At 48.0% G+C, this 24802-nt stretch overlaps 2 protein-coding genes across 2 annotated transcripts in view; one reads left to right on the top strand and one right to left on the bottom strand.

Moving 5' to 3' along the window:
- Positions 1-24802, bottom strand: part of LOC125428885 (zinc finger protein 271-like) — a 1035007-nt gene that overhangs the window by 621047 nt on the left and 389158 nt on the right. The window lies entirely within an intron of this gene.
- LOC125428715 lies at positions 2271-19509 on the top strand. Its single transcript, XM_048489287.1, has 10 exons — positions 2271-2443; positions 4161-4287; positions 4913-5020; positions 6933-7004; positions 10138-10218; positions 11439-11561; positions 14787-15275; positions 15963-16055; positions 18304-18372; positions 18781-19509. Exons 2-10 carry the CDS (start codon positions 4251-4253, stop codon positions 19341-19343), a joined length of 1635 nt encoding a protein of 544 aa, XP_048345244.1. The 5' UTR covers positions 2271-2443; positions 4161-4250; the 3' UTR covers positions 19344-19509.

Here is a 24802-nt window from a genome sequence, read left to right as displayed (position 1 = left end):
TCCCATCTCCATAACCGGTTGTTAAATTACCGTGTATACTCGTGTATAAGCCGACTCGTGTATAAGCCGAGGCACCTAACTTTACTACCAAAACCTGGGAAAACGTATTGACTCGCGTATAAGCGGAAGGTGGGAAGCCGGGAGGCAGAGGGAGCCCCTTATTTGGGCAGTGACTCCCCCTGATGTCATTGCCCAAATAAGGAGCTCCCTCCACCTCCCACTGAGTTTGAGGAAGCCCAGCCAGTGGCAGGCAGAGGGAGCTCCTTATTTGGGCAGTGACTCCCCCTGATGTCATTGCCCAAATAAGGAGCTCCCTCCACCTTCAGGCAGGCTGAGCTTCCTCAAACCCAGCCCTGAGGTGGAGGGAGCTCCTTATTTGGGCAGTGACTCCCCCTGATATCATTGCCCAAATAAGGAGCTCCCTCCACCTCCAGGCTGGGTTTGAGAAAGCCCAGCCAGCTGGGAGGTGGAGGAAGCTCCTAATTTGGGCAGTGACTCCCCCTGATGTCATTGCCCAAATAAGGAGCTCCCTCTGCCTCCCAGGGTTTAAGGAAGCCCAGCCAGCCAGGGTTCCCCTTCACCCTCCAGGAGGGCAGCAACAAGCAACTTGTGCAGCGGCAGGGAGGTCGTCTCGGCCACGCCCTCAGCCTCGGCAGAGGCCTGAAGAGCTGGCTGGTAAGCAGTGACTCGTGTATAAGCCGAGGGGGCATTTTTCAGCCTTAAAATAGGGCTGAAAAACTCGGCTTATAGAGTATATACGGTATTTCAGTCCCACCACTGATTTGAAGGTATTTGTTCTCAATGTTTCCAAGTAGTATCATTTCAGCTGATCAAGTATACCCTGCCATCTTTAGGATATGATGTCTAATTAGGACTCAAAAATGTTGAATTTTTGAACCAGGCATGTTAAAAGGTACTCTTTCCTTGACATTTCTTCCAAGTTTTAGAAATATATGGGAGAAATATATCCCGAGTTAAATGCCATCTTGAATAGAGCTTATAGGATACTTCTCTTACTGATGTGTGCAAAAATAAAAAGTTAATGTGTCCATATAAAGGAGCATGCAGATCCTTTTCCTGGTTGAGGACATAGTTTGGAATTGCAGACCAAAGACATGCACTTAACATTTTGTACAAAAAAGAAGAAATAGTTATGGTAAGGTAAGAAGAACTATTGGTAACCCATTTCTGAATCTGGAAGTTCTCTTGCAAGTTACTTTTTAATATCTGATGGTATTTATCCACTGTTGAACATGAAGGTATTGAAACCAAGAAATTGCAAGAAGAGGGGACTATTGTCAGTTTTATTTACAACATACCCCTTTTGACACATTTTTTGACCTTTGTAGATCGTTCCTCAGGATGAAAAGGAGTTTCGGTCTCTTCTGTATAAAAAATTCTTGTCCTAGAAATGGCTGTGCTGGAGAAATGTTTGGAACTAAGAGCAGTATTTTCCCCAGGTTGAAGGGTAAAGGAAAAGGATTGTTTAATGTTTTTGGGATGAGGCATATATTGCATCCAAGTAATCTCTTTTGAAGTGAAATGGTTGCAATAGGATTTTTACCAAAGTTCCCTAAAACGTACAGAAACCTTTCTAAACTCGGGTGCTGAGTAATAGAGAGATAGGTCTGGAACCTCCAGGTCTCCCCTTTGGGGTGGGGGGTAGGGGGTTATCAAAGAACATGAGGAGAAAGCTTGGCTTCCTTTTGTCTCCAATGAAATTAACTGTAAGCCTCTGCCATCCTGCAGTATACGTGAGATAAGGTAAGTAGTGAGATACAGCAGAATCTAACTATTAATTAATTAACTAATTGATTGCTAGATAGATAGATAGATAGATAGATAGATAGATAGATAGATAGATAGATAGATAGATAGATAGATAGATAGATAGATAGATAGATAGATAGATAAATAAAATAATTCATAGAGCAACCATGATAGTAACCCTTTGTCTGCACACCAGAATCCCGCTCATTAGATGCATGAAGAGTTTGACTCTTTAGTTCTGGGTCAGTCTGAAGCTGCGGCTTCTCTGAGGGTTTGTCAATTGCTGATGTGAGCTCCAGTGTAGCAGAGACTTGGTTTCCAGAGGCGGCGACGACGCTGATGAGGCGAAAGACTACAACTCCCAGCAGCCACTGCAATTATCTGTGCTCGGAGCAGCCAATTGGCCATGCTGGCAGGGGCTGATGGGAATTGTAGTTTACGAACATCTGGAGCGTCATAGGCTCGCCACCGCAGGACTACAACTACCGTGAAGCCATGAGTATCTCCCCACACCTGCCTCCAGGCTTGGGAACCGATCCCCGCTCCTTCGATTCTGCACCCTCCGGCACGCCCACTATGGGCGGACCCACTTTTGGGTAACCGCGAAAGGGGATGGGAAGGCGCCTCCCCAAAACTGCTGGTGCGGGAAAGCGGAGGAAGAGCCGCAAGAGAGGTATATAGACATTTGCGCTTGTCTTTGCAAAAGACGACCCTGCAGCTGCGAGCCGTGTGTGTGTGTGTGTGTGTGTGTCTTTCTGCAAAGCCGCCCCGGGGGATCTTTAGCGGAGCGGCGCTCGGGAAACGAGTTGGGTCGCTTCCGCACGGGGGCGATTTCCCGTTTTGCTCTCATTTCGCAGCGGAGCCTCCGCATGGAGGTTTCCTGCGCGCTTTCCCTCCGCGTCCGCCATCCCCGCCTCCGGCAGGCTTCCTCCCACCTCCCCCCACCCCCTAATTTTGCGTGTTTAATCTGGAATAGGAACGGGGCTATAGAAACCGCCCCACAATCCAGAATAACAATACGCAATTTTTTTTAAAAAGCATTGCAAGGTGGTGGGGGGAGGGACGGCGGGCAGGAGATGGAAGGGACAAGGGGGAGGGGAGGTGCGGAAATATGACCTTTGGCGCCCGCGGCTCCCCCTCCCCCGATTGTCCCTTGAAATCATGCAGGAAAGCAAGTGCGGGGACACCATTATGTCCTCCGCACCGTTATTCGATACTGCGCGCTCGCCGCGCTGGCTTAGAATTTGCATCTCGCTTGGTTTGTCCCGGGAAATCAGATGCTGAGGACTGTTATTCGCAGTATCCTGCGAGGTGCAACCCAGCAGGGCAGCCGTGGACAACTGGAACAGTGGGGGAAAGGGCAGAAACCCAAATTAAGGCTACTGCTGTTGGGGATGGGTAGAGCTGCATGGGGAAAACTCCTCAATCCCAGGGGTAACTCTGCTGGAATGAATGCAGGTGAGCCAAGAGCTGCTGGGGCCAGGAGGGAGAAGGGTGGTTTGGCCCCTGGTGTGAAAGAGACCTTTTCCACTGGCCATGTGCAAAAAGAAAACTACCCCCAAATTTCTGACCCTCAAGATCACAGAGGTAGGGCTGAAGTGTGTAAGACAATACATGCGGCTGTCACAGCAGGAGGGCGGGCTGAGAAAGTCTTCAGGGGGTGGGTGGGGCTTAGGCGATCCAATCACTGTGCCTCACAAATCGCGCAAGTGTGCACTTAAGTTCGCCTCATTTGCATAACATGGCATATTTATCCACATGCAGAATATTTTTTCTCACACTTCCCACAGCAGAGGTACTGAGACAGTTAGTTCTGTGCTCAGGATGTTTTTTTTAGAAGCAAGCCTTTATTGGCATAGACAACAGTACAACAATAATAAAAAAACGGATTAAAAAGCATATACAATACAGGAAATCAATGTTAGGTTGAAGGAAATCTACTGACATTTGGTAATTTCCAGGAGAAAGCCTGCCACTATCATACAGAGAGAAGGATCAGGGTTGTCCAACAAGTGGTGTAATCTAATTAAATCGGGGAGATGGGGTAAATGTAAAGGAGTGAGATTCACATACTTGGATCTGATTTCCTTGAATCTGAGACAGTGTAGTAATTGGTGGGCCAGAGATTCAACTGAGCCATCGTTACATGGGCACAATCTTTTAGCCTTTTCTTGCTTATTAAATCTGCCATGCAACAGGGCAGAAGGCATAACATTAAACCTGGCGAGCATTATGGCTCTCCTTTGAACAGGGTTTATTAAGCAATACAGGTAGTGTGCCAAATGGCCCCGTTCAAATGGGAGAGAAGTGCTCAGGATGTGATGTTGGTTGTTGTTAGTACTACAGAAATCCAAACTTTGAATTGGGGTCTTTCTTTTCCTCTCTTTCAGGCACCTTTGAGCTTTGAGAATGTGAATGTAAATTTCACTGGGAAGGGGTCTTTCTTGGATCTCATCCTAAGAATTTTGTACCTGGTTATCATGCAGGAGAATTATAATAGTGCTATCAGCTCTCAAGGTAAGTATTTTGTTCATGAGGTGGGGAGGGGTTAATTTCTTGCAACTTCGAGGAAAAAAAACAGTTAGGGAGAAATTGCCTAAGGTGTTTACCCACACAACATAAAAAGCATATCTCCTTTTTTTGTGCATGTCTGAGTGATCAGGCCCTGCTCTCTGTACTCCTGCCTACAAAGTGAGGTAGTTGGAGACCAGAGATGGCGGGGCCTTTTCCGTGGTGGCACCTCATCGTTGGAAGGCCCTCCCCCATGAGGCTTGCCTGGCACCTACCTTACTTACTTTCCTTTAGGCTTCAAGCCAACACATTTGTTTTTACCCAGGCTTATCTATATGACCACCACATATGGGAGAACGAGGAAGCCGCAACCCTCATCAAACCACAACTATATAGGTAATTTCCCTAACTGACAAAAGATGGAAATAGCCACCTGCGATATACCTGAAATATCTCATGTAATAAAGATGGATTGAGGATGAATGATGATAAAGCAGCATTAATCCTCTTGATCCTTTAGCCATGGTTAAGGGCTCTGGAGGGGATTGTGGGTCTCCCTCCCTTGACATCTCGTCTCCCCACCGACCTTAACCATTTAATGCCAGCCACAATTTCCTTCCTTGCTCAACAGGTCGTCCAGTTCCTCTGTTGAATTTTCCGCTGGCACAGAGAGAAGATTCGTTTGTGCCTGGTCTTCAGGGCCGGGAGGAAAAGGAGACACCATCAGATGTCACCTTAGGTAAATATTCAGAGAAGCACCTGGAAATCAGGGATGATAAATTCGTCTCAGGTTGAGAATGTGTGTATTACATTTTGCAGATTAACCTTCTGGTGTGTATGTTAAATGGAAAGAAGGTCTAGAAATCCACAGTCTCAGAAAATGATGTTAATAAGGCTGTACAGTCCGCCACCACAGAACTTAATATGCCAAACCAGAGGTGGGATCCAGCAGGTTCTCACAGGTTCCCGAGAGTAGGTTACTAATTATTTGTGTGTGCCGAGAGGGGGTTACTAATTGGTGATTTTGCCACGAGATTTTTGCCTTAGTTATGCCCCTCCTCTCAGCAGTAGCGCGCAGAACTTGAAGCAGTCTAGCAGGAGGTGCACCGGCGTGCGTGGCAGCCTGCGCCTGCGTGCATTCGTTTCCCACCCAAGGACCGGTGCAGCGGCTGCGTCCTTGCCACAGCCCCGCCCAGGAATGCCCGCCCCCGGAATGCCCAGCCACACCCCCGTCGTGCCCCACCCAGCCCCATTGGCGCCACACCACAGTTTGAATCCCACCACCATGGGAACCTGTTACTAAAATTTTTGGATCCCACCACTGTGCCAAACCTTCTTTGTTGTAGAATACACCGCCTGTGTCCTAATGCCAATGTAAACCTGCTCCTCCCCATCACCAAGTATTGGTGATAGTCATTCAGTGAACTATAAATGCTCTTGTATCAAAGAACCACGTTCAGTAATGTACAAAATAATGGTTTTGACAAAGGTAGCACATAAAAATGAATGATAATTCTCATAGTCGTTCAAGATTATATTTTAACGCGGAAGGATACAATTTCCTCTACTGTTGCACCTCAACTGACTGTACCAACATCTTTTTCTGAAACAGAGTATAAATAACTAAATAAATGAAGAGCCAAATCTGTTGAGATCCATTCTGTCCCAGTTTACCTTCACCACTTTATATCTGCTGGAGGTGCCACTGAGTTCTCTGACTTGGTCATTAAGCTGAGGATCATGTCTGGATCCTCAATGCTCTGAGGAAAACAAGATCTTCTAAACTGCTTATTCAAGTGTTGTCGAAGGCTTTCACGGCCGGAATCACTTGGGTGCTGTGTGGTTTCCGGGCTGTATGGCCGTGTTCTGGCAGCATTCTCTCCTGACGTTTCGCCTGCATCTGTGGCTGGATTCAGATGCTCTGAAGATGCCAGCCACAGATGCAGGCGAAACGTCAGGAGAGAATGCTGCTAGAACACGGCCATACAGCCCGGAAACCACACAGCACCCAAGTGCTTATTCAAGTGTTGGAAGGGCTAAGGTAATTTGGAGTGTGCCCCAAGTCGCTACTACCCTGTTTCCCCGAATACAAGACATCCCCGGAAAATAACACGTAGTAGAGGTTTTGCTGAAGTGCAAAATATAAGGCATCCCCCAAAAGTAAGACGTAGCAAAGTTTTTGTTTGGAAGCATACCCGACAAACAGAACACAGAAAAATAAGACATCCCCTGAAAATAAGACATAGCGCATCTTTGGGAGCAAAAATTAATATAAGACACTGTCTTATATTCGGGGAAACACGGTATATCTCCTTAGGAAATGTTGATATCCCTGCTTAGGACTCCATTTTCACGTTTTGTTAAATGGATTTTAATGTCTCTGATAAAGAGGCACTAACTTCCTCGTGATGTCTAGACAGATAACATGAGGGACGTTGCTAGTTGAAACAGCAGACAGGGATACTTATTTGAGTAGATCTTCTCACTCCAGTTTGCTGTTTCAAAAAGCTAGCTAGTAGGTGCAGTACCGTGCCGTTTTGAGCTGCAGGCTTATTACAAACTGCTTCCACTTATGAATTTATGCATCAGAGTCTCGCAGATATGCCATTTTTTCTTTCAAATAGTAACAGTAATTGTTTTTACCTGATCAGGCTTTCCGAATAATACATTAAAACTGGAAGAACCAACGGAAGGATACGAAACCTCCCTAAGCGCCTACTCAGGTGAGAAAAAGGGTTAGCCCTGTCATTTTTAGGCTTTGTCAGTCCGATGCCCCCTGCTAGTCCCCAAAATGTTGTGGATACAGAGTGGTGACCAAAAGTTGAAGTTCAGGGACAAGCAGAGTACTTTTGGTCAGTGATGACCAAAAGGTGAATTTTAGAGATAAGCAGAAAAAGCCTTCCATATACTCCACTGTGGGGGTAACATTTTTTTAATGCCATGAGCAGCTTGGGAAATCAGAACAACTCTTTCAGTATGGCACTAGCCTAGGGGCCAGCAACCTTTACCACCCAAAGAGCCATTTGGACCTGTTTTCCACGGCCCCGAAGATCTACCGAGCTGGAGAGGCGGCTCCACTCACCTTTCCTTCCAGCGCCGGGAGGCGGAGGTGCTGGGCAGGGAAACCCCTCTGCCTGCTCTGTGGGGCAGAGGGGGGATGGCGGCCGCAGGGATGGCAGAGGGGGGATGGTGGCTGCTCTGGAAGGACACGCCCACGCTACCCTCCGACCTCCAGGCCACGCGGAGCCGCAGTATAAGGCTGAAAGAGCTGCATGCGGCTCCCGAGCCGCAGGTTGCCAACCCCTGCACTAGCCCATGCCTTCTACTGGGCTATGAGAAACTGAGATGCTTAAACCCACCAGTACAAAAATAAATCGGGTAGATATATGAAGATCTGGTTTGGGTAGCTGTTCAGCTGTATAAGAATGATGCGAAATACGCAAGTTCTAGCACAGTGCTTACACAAGTTCTGCAGCGTAATGTGTATCGAGCCGGCATGGTTTAATGAGTAAGGTGTCAAATGAGAACCTGGGGAACGCAGGTCCCAATCCCCCCTTGTGCCATGGAAACTTGCTGGGTGATTTGGGGCCAGCCACCCACTCTCAGCCCTGACCCTGGTTTGTACTTGGATGGGAAGACCTCCAAGGCATACCAGAAGCGTGAAATGGAGGCAGGCAATGGCAAACTACCCATGGGCATCTCTTGCTTGGAAAACTCCTATGACAGTGGTGGCGAACCTATGGCACGGATGCCAGAGGTGGCACTCAGAGCCCTCTCTGTGGGCACGTGCAGAGTGCCCCCCCCCCCCCCCACATATAGGCTGGCCTGGGCCGCTGGGCTCGATTATTAGCATTAAACCTAACACCTAGTTTTGGGGAAGCAGTATAGGTAACCCTGTTAAGCGCTGTTAAACCCCACTGATTTTCATGCAAAGAACTAAAGCATGATCCTTTACCTGGGAGTAAGCTCGGTTACTGGCAATGGGGCTTGCTTCTGAGTAAACCCTCCTAGGGTCGTGATTCACCTGTTGGAAGAGTTACATGGTTGCTTCCAAGTAAAAGCCACCGACTACTACCAAGCTTACTCCCGAGTAACACGCGCCTCGGAGTCAACTGTTTTTTCTAAACTAAAACCTCAGTATTCAGGTTAGATTGTCGTGTTGGCACTTTGCAATAAATCAATGGGTTTTGGGTTGCAGTTTGGGCACTCGGCCTCAAAAAGGTTCGCCATCACTGTCCTATGAGGTTGCCTTAAGTCAGCTGTGACCTGGCGACAAAAAAAAAAAGGTATTGTACTATGTATCATGGGAGTCTGGTAATATTCCCTGTTTCAAAAAGAGCCCTCTTAGCCAGATGTTTTGCGTGTGAGAGAGACGGTGTCCCAAACAGATCTGGAGTCAAACTTCAGATGTGGAATCTGAAATCCTCAATTCACTCTGTCTTGGTGAGTTGAATGCAAAATACATTCTGGACAGACCAGCTTCGTCCATAAACTTTGACGTTAGGGACTGAGAGCTGCTATAGCTTTTACCGGCTCAAGATAATTTACTTGGTTGACTGCTTTAGATCTTTCCCATTCGTTGGGAAAGAGAATCACGGGGACCAGGAGCACTTTACCCCAGCCACCCCAGCTTTATTTGTCTGTAAGAAGAAGAGAGTTTGGATTTATATCCCCCCTTTCTCTCCTGCAGGAGACTCAAAGGGGCTGACAATCTCCTTGCCCTTCCCCCCTCACAACAAACACCCTGTGAGGTGGGTGGGGCTGAGAGCTCCGAGAAGCTGTGACTAGCCCAAGGTCACCCAGCTGGCGTGTGTGGGAGTGTACAGGCTAGTCTGAATTCCCCAGATAAGCCTCCACAGCTGGGAATCAAACCCGGTCCCTCCAGATTAGATACACGAGCTCTCAACCTCCTACGCCACTGCTGCTCCTAAGGGAAAGAGTTTTCAGAGTACCGAGTAAGCAGAACTGGGCTGTTTTCCACATACAAAATGTAGCAACCAGATAGGTATTGGGGATGGATATAAGGATGGCGTTACTTCCGTACTGAAAGATGCATGGGCTGCACATTTGCTTCATCCAGGCACAATTCTGAGGGCAAATGGTCATCTTTGAATGGCTTGGGACTGGGGTACCTGAGGGACCGCTTTAGGCAAGATTTCTTGAGGAAGCAGGATGGAAATATTCTTTTAAAAATGCAGCGCATTTTGATTTCCAGAAACAGAATGTACATATTGTCGAAGGCTTTCACGGCCGGAATCACTGGGGTGCTGTGTGGTTTCCGGGCTGTATGGCCGTGTTCTGGCAGCATTCTCTCCTGACGTTTCGCCTGCATCTGTGGCTGGCATCTTTTCGGCCTAGAGGTGAGTTCACAAAGAAGTCTGTAGCCTGGGATCAGGATACTTCTATTCAGATGCATTCACCTATTGACCTTGCTATCTTCATTGTTACTCCCAGGCTACAGACTTCTTTGTGACTCACATACCAGGCTACTCTATTCAGAGGGCCTCACCTTTTGACCTCACAGTATATATACTCTACTTGCTTTTCATTCCTACTATCAGATCCTCTGAAGATGCCAGCCACAGATGCAGGCGAAACGTCAGGAGAGAATGCTGCTAGAACACGGCCATACAGCCCGGAAACCACACAGCACCCCAGAATGTACATATCTCGGATATCAAGAAAACATCTGTGATTATTAACCAGCATAAGTAACTTTTTAAAGACACCAACACTTCCCAGTTCCAGAGTCAACAGCTTGGCGTTAGTTATAGCAGATTATATTGAATGTGCCACGTGAACACAAAAACCATGATTTGGTTTTCTTGGTGTTTTTGGAACCTCTCCCCTGACTAGGGATCCCTGATGTGATAATAAAAGTGGAGGAAGAGGAAAATCCTTCAGAGGAGTGCAGTAGACTCTCGGCTTCCCACAAAGGTGAGGGATTGGCTGAATTCGCAGAGCAGAGTGGGGCTGGGGAGCCGCTAGCCCGACCCCCAGTGAAGAAGCCTGCGCCCCCCCATCACTGCTCCAACCAGATCCTTGAGTGATCAAATGATAACCTGCTTCTGTCAAAGGATGGCGGCCCCCCAAAACGACATCTTGCTTGCTGCAGGGTCCAGAACTTCACGCAGGGTTCTCAGTGTACATAGGCCCGTGTATTTTGACAAAATGGCATATTGGTATCTGCTGCTGGATTCTTCCCCCCAACCCCCCAAGTCCCTTTCCTACGTTCTTGATGTACCTTTTCTTGCAGATGGGATGTACCTCACGTATGTGGGGAGGAGGGGCCAGTTCTCTCAGAGTTTGGGGTAAACCTGGGCCGCATCCAGCTTTTGAGGCGTCTTAAGAACATAAGAACTAGCCTGCTGGATCAGACCAGAGTCCATCTAGTCCAGCACTCTGCTACTCGCAGTGGCCCACCAGGGTTGCCTTTGGGGAGCCTTGGCGATGCAGGAGGTGAAAGCAATGGCCTTCTGCTGCTGCTGCTGCTGCTGTCCTGAGCAACCTGGTCTGCTAAGGCATAATGGAAAATTCCGTATTCAAGGGAGGGACATCAAGATTGGTAGCCACAGGATCTGGTTCTCCCTCCATAAATTCCAATCTCAAGCTCTTTTTTAAAGCTATCCAGGTTAGTGGCCATCACGCACCTCCCAGCAGTATATTCTCAAACACCACCAATCTACGCTAAGCTTGAAGAAGCGTTTCCCTTTTTTTATTAGTCCCACCTTAACCCACATTTTTCACCATTTCAATGGATGCCCCTTGGTTCTAGTATTGTGAGCTAGAGAGAATAAGTTCTCTCTGTCAACATTTTCTACCCCATGCATAATTTTATAGACTTCAATCATATCCCCCCTCAGACGTCTCCTCTCCAAACTAAAGAGTCCCAAACGCTGCAGCCTCTCCTCATAAGGAAGGTGCTCCAATCCCTCAATCATCCTCGTCGCCCTTAACAAATTAAAATTTAAAAATGGCAATACACAGTGGGTGTGAAAGTTGCAAAACATATCAGAAAGTTGCAAAACATATCAGACTCCAAAAAAATGAACAAATGTGTAATGTGCAGCCCTTTTAGAGTTTGAGGCCAAGACAAAATGGCCCTCCCCCCTGCAGCTCTATGCAGGAGTTTCTCAACGAAGAAATCTTTGTTCTAGGAGTCCACGGGCAAGTGAGTGGGAATGACATGGGTCTTTGGCCAGGGATTGAGGAGAGAAGGTTGTTGGAGACAATGAATGAGGCAAGGAAGCTGCTTAACAGATCCCTGACGAAGAAATCAGGTAAAGATGTTTCTGTCTACAAAGGTCCCACCCACCTTGACTAGTTTCTGCACCATTTTTTTTCCTGCCATACCATGGGAGGACTTTTTGAGGGCTTAAAAAATCTGCATGTGTCGTGCCATAGCACAGTAATACTGCTGTCATTTATCAGCGTATATGTTTTCTTCTGAAATTATGTTGTGTGATGTTGTTAAAGCACACACACAGAAGGGCAAAAAGGGCCAAAGACCAAGTGACAAACGACCCTCAAATGGAAGGCGAGTTGGAAAATGAAGCAACAATCCGTGTGTAAAGTAGTCCTCCTGAGCCAGGGGTCTGAAACTCTCCAGATGTTCGTGGACTACAATTCCCATCAGCCCCTGCCAGTATGGCCTCCTCTCAAACTTGCTCCCTTGTTTCTTCTGAAGCCAATTGGCCATGCTGGCAGGGGCTGATGGGATTTAAGAACATAAGAACATAAGAACTAGCCTGCTGGATCAGACCAGAGTCCATCTAGTCCAGCATTCTGCTACTCGCAGTGGCCCACCAGGTGCCTTTGGGAGCTCACATGCAGGATGTGAAAGCAATGGCCTTCTGCTGCTGCTGCTCCTGAGCACCTGGTCTGCTAAGGCATTAGCAATCTGAGATCAAGGAGGATCAAGATTGGTAGCCATAGATTGGACTTCTCCTCCACAAACTTGTCCTAAGCCCTTTTAAAGCTATCCAGGTTAGGTGGCCATCACCACCTCCTGTGGCAGCATATTCCAAACACCAATCACACGCTAGCAGTGAAGAAGTGTTTCCTTTTATTAATTAGTCCTAATTCTTTCCCCCCAGCATTTTCGAACAAATGGAGATGCCCCTTGGTTCTCAGTATTATAGGAGAAAGAGAGAAAAAATTTCTCTCTGTCAACATTTTCTACCCCATGCCATACTTTTGAGTAGACTTCCAATCATATCCCCCCTCAGACGTTCTCTTCCTCTCCAAACTAAAAGGAGTCCCAAACGCTGCAGCCTTTCTCCTCATAAAGGTAGCGGTGTCTTAACTCTTTCCAATCATCCTCGCGTTGCCCTTCTCTGCACTTTTTCTATCTCTTTCTCGATATCCTTTTTTTTGAGATGTGGCTTACCAGAACTGAACACAGTACTCCGCGCGGTCAGCACTAATGCTTTTATATATAAGGGCATGACAATCTTTTGCAGTTTTATTCTCAATTCCTTTCCTAATTATCCCCAGCATAGAGTTTGCCTTTTTTCACGGTCAGCTACATGCATTACGAGTTGACATTCCCCATGGAACTATCAAACTAAGACGTTTCAAATCCCTTTCCTGGTCTCAGACTGATAAAGCACTGACCCCCTGTAGCGCAGTATGTGAAGTTTGGATTTTTGGCCCCTATGTGCATCAACTTTACATTTCCTCGCCACATTGAACTGCATTTGCCATTTCTTAGCTCCACTCACCTAATTTATCAAGGTCAGCCGCTTTTGGAGCTCTTAAGCAATCCTTTGTGGTTCTCACCACCCTGCACATAATTTGGTATCATCTTCCGGTAAACTTGGCCACCAGCCACTACTTCCAAATTCCCTACTTCCAGGTCATTTATGAATAAGTTAAAGAGCACTGGTCCCAAAACGGATCCTTGGGGGACACCACTCCCTACATCTCTCCATTGTGAGAACTTCCCATTTACACCCACTCTTTGTTTCCTGTTCCTCAACCAGTTTTTAATCCATAGGAGGACTTCCCCTCTTATTCCTTCATTGCTGAGTTTTCTCAACAGTCTCTGGTGAGGAACTTTGTCAAAGTTTGTAGTCCATGAACATCTGGAGAGCCGCAGGTTGCAGTCCCCTGTCCTGGGCAGTTCCATTTGCATTCTTCCATGTATCTAGGCCCGTGGTGGCGAACCTTTGGCACTCCAGATGTTGTGGACTACAATTTCCATCAGCCCCTGCCAGCATAGCCAATTGGCCTTGCTGGCAGGGGCTGATGGGAATTGTAGTCCATGAACATCTGGCGTGCCATAGGTTCGCCACCACGGAATTCTAGGCCCTTTTCTCCCATGCGTCCTTCGCAAGTGCCATTTTCAGGGCATTTTAAGGTTTTAAAGCCTTTTCCCCCTCTTTCATTTCAGTCTGTACTTTGAATCTTCACTGTGGTGCCTGTGAGCTTCATGGTGTCTCACGACACCTTTTGTGGTGCCTGCCACATGGTTGTAGAAAGCGGGCATGGCCAGGTGGAGTTTTTGCCTGGCAAGACTTTTGATTAAGCAGTGGAGATTTGATTGGCTGTGCAGATTTTTTTTTTAAAAAAAAAATGCTTCAGCAAGAGCTGCCATCACACCGTAAGGTAAGTGGCCGTTTTGTGGCAGCGCCCACCACGCTGTGTTCAAGAGTTTCAAAGGCACCTGCAGGCTCAACAGGATTGGGGACTGGTGGCCAATGTTTTCCTCAGTAATTTCTTCTAACAGTAAACTGGATGAGCTACCTCCAGAAAAACACTCGCCCAAAACAGGGAAGTACAACAAACTGATTTATAGCATGAATGACAAGTCTAAACGCATTAACAGTATTATATCAGCAGTACAACAATAATAAAAACAGATTAAAAAGCATATACAATACAGGATATACATGTTAGGACGAAGGAAATCTACTGGCATTTAGTAATTTCCAGGAGAAAGTCTGCCACTATCATACAGAGAAAAGGATCAGGGTTGTTCAACAAGTAGTGTAATCTAAATAAATTGGGGATTCACATACTTGGATCTGATTTCCTTGAATCTGAGACAGTGAAGTAATTGGTGGGTCAGAGATTCAACTGAGCCATTGTTACATGGGCACAATCTTTTAGCCTTTTCTTGCTTATTAAATCTGCCATGTAACAGGGCAGAAGGCATAACATTGAACCTGGCGAGCATTATGGCTCTCCTTTGAACAGGGTTTATTAAGCAATACAGGTAGTATGCCAAGTGGCCCCGTTCAAATGGGAGAATTAATAGTATTATAAATACATTCTTATACATGAATAGAATAGCACTGGAATCAAGTTCATTCATAAATCCCACAGGCAGGAGACCATTCGTGAGTAGAGGCAATGTTTCAAAAGTCAGTTTGTGATGGTGTAGATAAATCACGTAGGCATGTAGGCATTTCTCCCCCTCGCCTTTCGTTTTCCTCTCTATTTCTTCTAACCGTCCCGTCAATTCTTCTCTCTTCCTCCATTTTTTAACATCCCGCCTGCAGCCAGCAAACCATCTGGGGTCCGGGGGGTTTCGTGGAGGCGTGACGAGACCCTCGACCTGCTCGCCCTCTGGGGAGAGCAAAACGTGCAGGAGGCTCTCCGCAGCTGCCACCGGAACATCGACTCCTTTGAGATGATCTCGAAGGAGATGGGCAAGCGGGGCCACAACCGCTCTGCTGTGGAGTGCCGGACCAAGGCGAAAGCCCTGCGCCTGGAGTACAAGCGGGTGGTCACCCTCAACAGCCAGGTGGGCAGCAACCGGGCAACCTGCCCTTACTTCGAAGAGCTGCACCGCATCCTCCGAGGGGATGCCAGTGTGAAGCCGAAGCGGGTGCCGCGCAGCTTAAATGCCCTCCGCAAGCCCGCTGAGCCCCAAAGGCCCCCGCTGTCGCTGCAGGAAGGCTTGGAGCAGCTCCTCGCGTGCGATCTGCCAATCGTCAAGGTGGAAAACGACATGGAGGACATGAATTGCTCCACCCCTGCACCTTCAGGTAAAATTAGCCATTGCCACAGGGTCTGGTGCCACAACCTTTAAGGCCTTGCGCGGCCTGGGACCTCCATACCTGCTGGACTGTCTTACCCCATATGTCCCGAATCGGTCTCTGCGCTCGGTGGAGGCCAACTTACTGGTGATCCCTGGCCCCTCAATGATACGGCTGGCCTCTACCCGGGCCAGAGCCTTCACAGCTCTGGCCCCGGCCGGGTGGAATGCTCTCCCACCAGCTGTCAGGGCCCTGCGGGATCTTAATGCGTTCCGCAGGGCCTGCAAGACTGAGCTGTTCCGCCAGGCCTTTGGGGAGACCAGCCGTTGATGGGGGGGGCCTCCTCCTCCCCCTTTTCTCTTTATAACATCAAATGAATTCTATCACCCACCCACCCTTTGGGGTTTGAGGGAATTTGATAGTAGGTGCCATCTTTTGTATTAATTTTAATGCTGCATTTTAATCGGGTAGGGTATATATATATATATATTTAGAGCCTGTGTTAACTAATATTTAACGGATTTTAATCTGATATATGTGCTCTATGTATATGCTGTTCACCGCCCTGAGCCCTCCAGGGGAGGGCGGTCTATAAACCTAATAAATAATAATAATAATAATAATAATAATAATAATAACTTCCCCCAAACCTGCTCCTTCTGCTCTTGTCCATTATTAAGTATCGTCCCTTTCTAGGAACTGCCATGATGGACCCTGCAGACAGCCAACCCACTACTCACCCAAATGAGGAGGGGGACGAGATGCCACTAGAGGAGGCAGCCACACCAGGTATGCCACCTGTGCAGTCCTTTCCTCTCAGTGCCCAGGTGGGCCCTACTGCCTTGTCCCCTCTCGAACTTGCTCCCTTGTTTCTTCTGAAGGGTCACTGGGTGGGCCTTCCTTCCCTCCTCAGCACTATTTTATTTTTATTTTTATTTTTATTTTATTTTATTATTTAAATTTATAGACCGCCCAATCCCCAAGGGGCTCTGGGCGGTGCACAACATCATCTAAGTACAATATATAACAAGGGTCACAATAGTGACCATATGTACTAAAATTCATTAAACCCATGTAAACAGCGGTCAAAAACAGTAACAATAAAAATGGCGTCCCGCAACCCAATTCCTTTAAAAACCACCCCAAAAAAGAAGGGAGCGACCAAACTCCTCCCTAAAAATAGCAATAAATATGCAAGAACAGATTGTAAAAATAGGGAGCAGGAGAGCCAGGGAGCAAAGCAAAGAAGGGGGGGCGAGGGGGGTGTTGCCCTTCTCCGGTTTGCCCTCTCAGGGTGAGCCTGCTACAGTATAGCATTGTAACAATTTATTACTTCAGCGCCATAACAATGTATGGTTTGCATTAATGTATTTCTCTTGTTTTTATCCCACCCTTCCACCAGGGAAACTGGGGGTGTGGGCAAGGGCCTCTGCCACTTGCTCTCCCAAAACTGACCCTGCCATTGGTTGTTTGGGCCTGGGCATAGCGACCAGCTGGCAGGCCTATAGATACCCAGAAACACAAACACACAATATCTCATGGCCCGCCTCTGGGTTCCCAGTTTCCCCTGACTCTCCACGAGGAAGGTGTTAGCAGTTTTTGGTCTCGACTGCTTGGGCAAGTAAATGGGGGAGGAGGTGCAAAATGGTTAGAGCAGAGTCACTTTATCCCTTCCTGCCCAGGGGGAAAAGGGCAGATGTGAGCCCCATCACCCCTGGGTCATGGGAAGGTCTAAAGGAATCTGCCCCAAGAGTAATGGTGAGATACGGGTTTTTCCAAGACTTATAAGCATGAGCATTTATTGTCATTGTGCACGCACAACAAAATTTACAGCAGCATTCCTTGATGCACACCATTTCAGACTCATACCCCATCCTCACTTTCCCCTTCCTCCACCCATCCCTACACAGCCCCAAACACATCAACACGAAGCCGCGGAGTTCAGCATAGCCACAGCTCTAGAGTAGAAGCTGTCTCTAAGCCTCTTTGTCCTAGTTTTGATAGACCTGTATCGTCTGCCGGATGCTAACAGATCAAAAAGAGAGTGTGCTGGATGAGACGGGTCCCTCAGAATATTTTGGGCTTTCTTTAGGCTTCGGGAATTATAGAGTTCTTCCAAGGGGAGGGGAGAGGGCAGCCATCAATCCTCTGTGCAGTAGTGATCACCCTTTGGAGTCACCTTCCTATCCGGGCCACTGTGCAACTGGAGAACCATACACAGATGCAGTAGGTTAAGACACTCTCTTATATGGGCACAGCTGCAAAGCACACCAGGAGTTTTCCATTCAGTTGCTTGTTTCCTTTAACAGTCTAAGATAGTACAGTCTTTGCTGGGCCTTCTTAACCAATCTGCAAGGCAGTCTGTACACCCCAGGCTCAAGTCCTCTTTAATCTATGGAACGCTTCCAAAAATTTAAAACTAGCCACCCGCTCTACTTGATCTCCATTTATAGTCAAGGGCTGAATTCCTGAGCTATTCCTTCTATAGTCCACTATAAGCTCCTTTGTCTTGTTGGTATTAAGAACCAGGTTATTTCCCCTGCACCATGAGAGCAGTCGGTCCACCTCACTCCGATAGGCAGACTCATCCCCTCCAGAGATGAGCCCCACCACCGTTGTGTCATCGGCAAATTTGATAATGGTGTTACTATGATAGACAGGAGTACAATCATATGTATAAAGGGTGAACAATAAAGGATGTCTGTGTCTGCTTGTGGTAAATGCTGTGCAAGTGAACCAGAGATGGGATACAATAATTGGAAAGTAGCTGTGCTCTTAATGAAAATGATTAGCTATGAGTTGGGATATTTCCCAGACATTTCCAAGAATGGCCGCATGGTTAAGTCTGCATGCAGATAACCTGTGGCAGATGCTTAGCGGTGGGTGGAATCTACTGTTTGTTGTGAGGTGCCAATAGAGGAGGCCGCCGTGCAGTCCGCGCGTCACCACCCCCAAGTCCCAGGGGTGGCCTGCTGCTTTTGCCTTCTCCATGTTGCAGCAATTGGCCTGCCTTACAAACCATCATTTCTCTCTCCAGCTCACACATCCGGGGATGAAGAGCAATGCGCCAGGACCCCGGAAAGCCCCACAGGGAGTGCTAGAGGAGGTACGCAGCCTTGTACTCGCAGGGTGGTTCTGGCTCAGGGGACTGTAGACATCTTGTGAGCAGCAGTGGCGTAGGAGGTTAAGAGCTCGTGTATCTAATCTGGAGGAACCGGGTTTGATTCCCAGCTCTGCCGCCTGAGCTGTGGAGGCTTATCTGGGGAATTCAGATTAGCCTGGGCACTCCCACACACGCCAGCTGGGTGACCTTGGGCTAGTCACAGCTTCTCGGAGCTCTCTCAGCCCCACCAACCTCACAGGGTGTTTGTTGAGGGGTGGGCAAGGAGATTGTAAGCCCCTTTGAGTCTCCTGCAGGAGAGAAAGGGGGGATATAAATCCAAACTCTTCTTCTTCTTCTTCGCCGCCGAGACTTTTCTACCCTTCATGATCTTCGCACTTTCACCATTGGTAGGCGTGAATGTGGAGCCCCATCCGGCGGAGCTGTCCCCTGCAACACGACTGGCCAATTCACGTGCCAAGAAGCGCCGCGTACCCGGTCTCTACAGCGTGGCAGAGCGCATGATGGAGCAGTCCAGCAGGGAGCACACGCAGGAACTGGAGGAGCGCCGCCGGGAGCACGCTGCAGAAAAGAGGCGGTGTGCAGAAGACCTGGCAGAGCGCCGCAGGCAGCACGAGGAACTGATGGCGGAAATGCGGGCAGACAGGGAAGAGGCGAGAGAGGACAGGAGGGTTGTGGAGGAAGCGCTGCAGCGCAATTTTCACATCATGGAAGCTGCCATGAAGAGTTTGGACAGACTGGGGGAGCTGATTATGCAGCAGCAGCAGCAACGGCAGGGTTTTGCCCCCCACCCCCACCCCACGCCCTTAAATTCCTGCGCACCTTCTGCACAGCAGTTGGAGCGGGACCTACCTGCTGCCTTCCCATCACAGGGCGAAAGTCAATCCTCCCAAGCACACCCATCGCGACCCCTCAAGACGGTGCGCCCCAGGGATAAGTACTCCCCTGACATGTAACGTTCCCCCCACTGCTGGAGCACTTTCATCTACAAAGTCACCCAGTGTTAGAATCTCACTTCCAGTCTTAAGATCTCTCTTTTGCTGGCCCCCGCCCCCCCTTGCCCATATTTGGTTTCCTACTTTCTTTGCTTCTATAAAATAAAAGCTCAGGTGTCTTTCTTTATAATTTTCCAAACAAAGCTCTTTGTTACACTAATGCTTACATTTTAAAAAAACAAAACAGTGTTGATTTGTTCTTAGCAACGATTGACGTTTCAAACAGACTCGGTGTCTTCAAACTAAGCTGCCTCATGCTGTCAGATCATTGGTTCATTGGGGTCAGCGTGGTTTGATTTGACTGGCAGTGGGCACTCTAGGGCACAGGTGTCAAACTTGCGGCCCTCCAGATGTTATGGACTACAACTCCCATCATCCCCTGCCAGCATAATACTGGCAGGGGGTGATGGGAACTGTAGTCCATAACATCTGGAGGGCCGCGAGTTTGACACCTATGCTCTAGCCGTGGTGGCGAACCTTTGGCACTCCAGATGTTATGGACTACAATTCCCATGAGCCCCTGCTAGCATGGCCAATTGGAAGGGGCTGATGGGAATTGTAGTCCATAACATCTGGAGTGCCAAAGGTTCGCCACCACGGCTCTAGGGTCTTTTGCATCATCTGTTACCTGATCCATTTAACTCAGCATGCCATGGATAGAGCGTGGGACTTTCTGCAAGCAACGTAGAGACTTTTCCGCAGAACTGTGGCCCCTCCCTAAGCCCCGAAAGGGGAGAAGGGAAAGTTGTGTACACTCAATAACTACTTACGTAAAGGAGGGCTTATAACGGGCAAAGAGAAAGTGCGAGGAAGGCAAAAATCAGGGAGCAGCTTTTAACGGGATTCAAGCGAGAGGCTTTTTTCCTGGAGGGGGAGGTTTAATGTGTTTTATTGTATGTTAATCTTAGAACGGCAAGCTTCTTTGAGCTACAAAAGAAAGGGAGAGGGTCTTGCTTATGGCCTCGGGAGGTCCGTCGTGCCTGCAGGTTCTTATTGTCCTCAGTGTTTGACTGCAGGTCTGTAGTCTCCCCTCGGTAAGGATGAAGTGCCCCCACGTGCCTACCATTTTTGGAGCCGTGGACACGGATGGAGGGTGCCTTCCAGCGTGGGGCAGCTTTGCGTACATGCCGGCCACATGGGTATTTGGGGGGGCCTGCGTTACCGCCAGAACATTTTCAGTGGAGGTTGTTTTGCACAGATGTGGTGGATGGAGGCTCCCCCGGGCAAAGGGTAGCATCCCTGACCTCAAGCCACAGGGGTGATGTTTTCTGCTGCCAAGGTAAAGTGTGAGATGCATGGGTTAACCATGGTGAAAGGGGTGTGTGTGAAAGTCGGATCTACACAGATCAGTATGGATCGCCTAGTTCTCCCCCCCCCCCTTCATAAAACAATCCACCATCATACTACAGATGATGGGAAGGAATTAATCCTAACAATTAACACTGCAGTGGCGTAGGAGCAGCAGTGGCGTAGGAGGTTCAGAGCTCGTGTATCTAATCTGGAGGAACTGGGTTTGATTCCCAGCTCTGCCGCCTGAGCTGTGGAGGCTTATCTGGGGAATTCAGGTTAGCCTGTGCACTCCCACACACGCCAGCTGGGTGACCTTGTGCTAGTCACAGCTTCTCAGAGCTCCCTCAGCCCCACCTACCTCACAGGGTGTTTGCTGTGAGGGGGGAAGGGCAAGGAGATCGTAAGCCTCTTTGAGTCTCCTGCAAGGAGAGAAGGGGGGGATATAAATCCAAACTCTTCTTCTTCATGCCAAAATGAGCATGTTTAAGAACATGAGCATCTTTTGGGACACGACCTGTGGATCTTTTTGCCAGGCAATAGACTCCCGTGCTGTTCTGAAGCACCTGAGGTGAAAAAAAAAAAATCAGCGTTGCTCTTTGGGGAAGAAATGCTTTGAGGAAGGAGGAAATGGGCCCAAGACACAGCCGCAAGTTGTGACCTTGAAGATCTCTGGTCTAGGTCCAGATCGCAAACACTCAAATCGATGGGAAACTACTCACTGTTACACAGTACCGACATCTTATCCTATATGATTGGCTAATGTTGCAACAACAAACCCTCAGGCAATGGTCGAGTAGGAGATTCTCCTCCACACCCGTGGCTGCGGGTGCATGGTCGTGCTCAAAAGGGCCCAGTGGAGAAGCAGCCCCCCCCCGCCCCCGCCCGACTCCCCATTTCCCCAGCCACCTTCCCCCAGCACCATGCACAAACCTCACCCTCCTGTCTGGGCTGCTGGCCTCGGCAACCCACCTACAAGACCTCAAGGGCCATGCCACCCCGGAGCAACGCCAGAGCAGCAGCACAGCAGCCAAGGAGTAAGTTGGGATCGGATGGCAAAACCAGCAGGATAGGCTCGGGGGGGGGGGGGAGCGAGCAGTTAGGACAGTGGTGGCGAACCTATGGCATGGGTGCCAGAGGTGGCACTCAGAGCCCTCTCTGTGGGCATGCGCAGAGTCACACACCCCACCCCCCCATTTAGGCTGGCCTGGGCCGCTGGGCTCAATTATTAGCATGAAACCTAAGACCTAGTTTTGGGGAAGCAGTGCAGGTAACCCTGTTAAGTGCTGTTAAGCCCCACTGATTTTCATGCAAAGAACTAAAGCATGATCCTTTACCTGGGAGTAAGCTCAGTTGCTGGCAATGGGGCTTGCTTCTGAGTAAACCCTCCTAGGGTCGTGATTCACCCGTTCGAAGAGTTGCATGGTTGCTTCAAAGCAAAGCCGACTACCACCAAGCTTACTCCCGAGTAACGCACGCCTCGGAGCCAACTGTTTTTTCTGAACTAAAACCTCAGTATTCAGGTTAAATTGCTGTGTTGGCACTTTGCGATAAATAAGTGGGGTTTGGGGTTGCAATTTGGGCACTCAGTCTCAAAAAGGTTCGCCATTACTGAGTTAGGACAACCTGCCAGCAGCCTTTGCAATCCTCCATGCACTCTCTTTCCCCTGCCCTGCCTAGAGCCCATTTCATTGCAGTCTGAAATGGGCTTTCATGTTCATATATATACTGGGGCTAACTGCAAGGAGGTGCATCTCTGGGTGCTAGCACGTGATACTGTCAGGTAAATACTTGCCATTTGGGTATGGGGATCAATAATTAGGACTGAAATGTTGAGGAGAGTAAAAGTCGGATCTACACAGATCAGTATGGATCACCTAGTTCTTTCCCCCCTCCTTTCATAAAACAACCCACCCTCATACTACAGGTGATGGGAAGGAATTAATCCTAACAATTAACACTGATCATGCCAGAATGTAAGGATTTATTATATTTTACCAGTAGACTTGCTTGATGGTGCGCTGGATACCATGTGTCTTTTGCGAAACAATCTACAGGAGCAGCAGTGGCGTAGGAGGTTAAGAGCTTGTGTATCTAATCGAGGAACTGGGTTTGATTCTTCACTCTGCCGCCTGAGCTGTGGAGGCTTATCTGGGGAATTCAGATTAGCCTGTACACTCCCACACACGCCAGCTGGGTGACTTTGGGCTAGTCACAGCTTCTGGGAGCTCTCTCAGCCCCACCTACCTCACAGGGTGTTTGTTGTGAGGGGGGAAGGGCAAGGAGATTGTAAGCCCCTTTGAGTCTCCTGCAGGAGAGAAAGGGGGGATATAAATCCAAACTCTTCTTCTTCTTCTTCTTCTACAGCAATAGATAGATGATCTGAGACTTTTGATGGGGGAAGGGGTTCAATAACAAGAAGGATTCCTGTCTGACCTGCTTCATGGTCTCTCAGTTCTAGATCCCTGCTTCCTGGGGTGCAGTCTGTAAACTGACTGACTGCTGTGTGATACAATGGTGTGTGGAGACTATGTGATAATGTTGCCCTGAGCTCTTTGAAGGGAAGTTAGGATTAACACACACTAAAGAAGAACGTGAAATACGCTATAAGTTAGCTGGAAGGGCCTATGTGGGACATCAGCTCTTAAGGTAAGAATTGTTTTCTTCCCACCATACCAGAAATTACCAGATATTACCAGGAGGGGAAGGCTATTAGGGAAGATCTATTTAAGGCATTTGCATTCGTGATGTGAAAAAAAATCAGGATCCTTCCATGTGTGCGAAAGATTACAGCGCAGTTTTAAGTCACTAACAAATATTGCCGATTCAGCACTGTATACAAACCAGAGAACGACCCAGTCCACAGGTGGTTTATAATTCATCAGTCTGTCGTGTAATTTAGGCATGTAGATCGATTGTTTTGTTGATTTCCTTAAGTCTTCCTTCCTGCAGTCTTTTCTCAGTGCCATGCTGGTAAAAGTTAGTGTAGTGTAGTTTTGGATCTGGGAGATCCAAGTTTGAATCCCCGCTGTGCCATAGAAGTTTGCCATGTGACCCTGAACCAGTCACAGACACTATATTTAACACACACACACACACACCAGAAGCTGTTAGGATAAAATGGAGGACTGGAGACTGTTATAAGCCACATGGGGTCCCCAGCTGGGGAGAACCAGGGGTATAAATGTATAACAAAAACAAGTCTAGTTAAATTTTGCATGTCTACTGTGGCTCACTAATTATGCGCCCACTATAGGAAGCTGTACATTTCCTTATTTGTGAGTAATGCAAAGCTTTGCAGCAATTGGATGAGGAATAAAGTGTGAAAATCTCCACTTCTTTCCAGATAGAGCTTATTAAAATCAGCTGTGAGTTTAACAGTGAATCATGGCCAGTGATAAGTGCATTACTGATTAGTTCTGGTTAGTCAGAACTTGTGGCCACCATGTGTATAGCTGCTGTGTGTGACAAAGAGCCACTGTGTCGCATAAGCCATACGTTTACAGGTAATTTCCCTAAGTGACAAAAGACAGTTACATAATAACTCACTGAATTAGTCCAGACTTCTTACTCGTAAAAGTTGTGTAGTTGGGCGAGATGTTGTTTTTCTGACCACTGAAGGGGTTATTTATTTTTGTTCTAGGGGAAATGGGATACTTTCTTCAAACTGAACAGCCGTGGTGGCTCTGGGTGATAAGTGGAATGTGGTTATACAGGTATCTGGAATGACCAGCCCCTGGGTGTAAGCTAGCCCTGCAAGTGAGTTTCCAGAGGCATTCTAGAAGATCAGTAAAGCAGTTCTTGCATTTCCTTAATAAAGATTAGACACATTTGTGATAGAGGAGCTACTAGCTATTGTTAAGCCCAATGGCCAGCAATGTACCGTGTTTCCCCGAAAATAAGACAGTGCCTTATATTAATTTTTGCTCCCAAAGATGCGCTATGTCTTATTTTCAGGGGATGTGTTATTTTTCCGCTCCACAGCTGCATGCTCTGGTGTTCTGTTCGTCGGGCATGCTTCCAAACAAAAACTTTGCTACGTCTTACTTTCGGGGGATGCTTTATATTTAGCACTTCAGCAAAACCTCTACTACGTCTTATATTCAGGGTGGTTTTTAATGTTTTATGTTTTA

This window comes from Sphaerodactylus townsendi, linkage group LG03 (assembly GCF_021028975.2).
Source record: "Sphaerodactylus townsendi isolate TG3544 linkage group LG03, MPM_Stown_v2.3, whole genome shotgun sequence".
NCBI classification, from domain to species: Eukaryota; Metazoa; Chordata; class Lepidosauria; order Squamata; family Sphaerodactylidae; genus Sphaerodactylus; species Sphaerodactylus townsendi.
The sequence above is the reverse complement of the archived record's forward strand: the minus strand, read 5'-3'. Positions and strand labels throughout refer to the sequence as shown.

Excerpts from the sequence above, each read along its gene's own strand:
- LOC125428715 (XM_048489287.1), top strand. The coding sequence starts at position 4,251 with ATGCAGGAGAATTATAATAGTGCTATCAGCTCTCAAG. Across the intron at positions 4,288-4,912 it reads TAGTGCTATCAGCTCTCAAG|GTCGTCCAGTTCCTCTGTTG; the intron begins GTAAGTATTTTG and ends CTTGCTCAACAG. Across the intron at positions 7,005-10,137 it reads CTCCCTAAGCGCCTACTCAG|GGATCCCTGATGTGATAATA; the intron begins GTGAGAAAAAGG and ends TCCCCTGACTAG.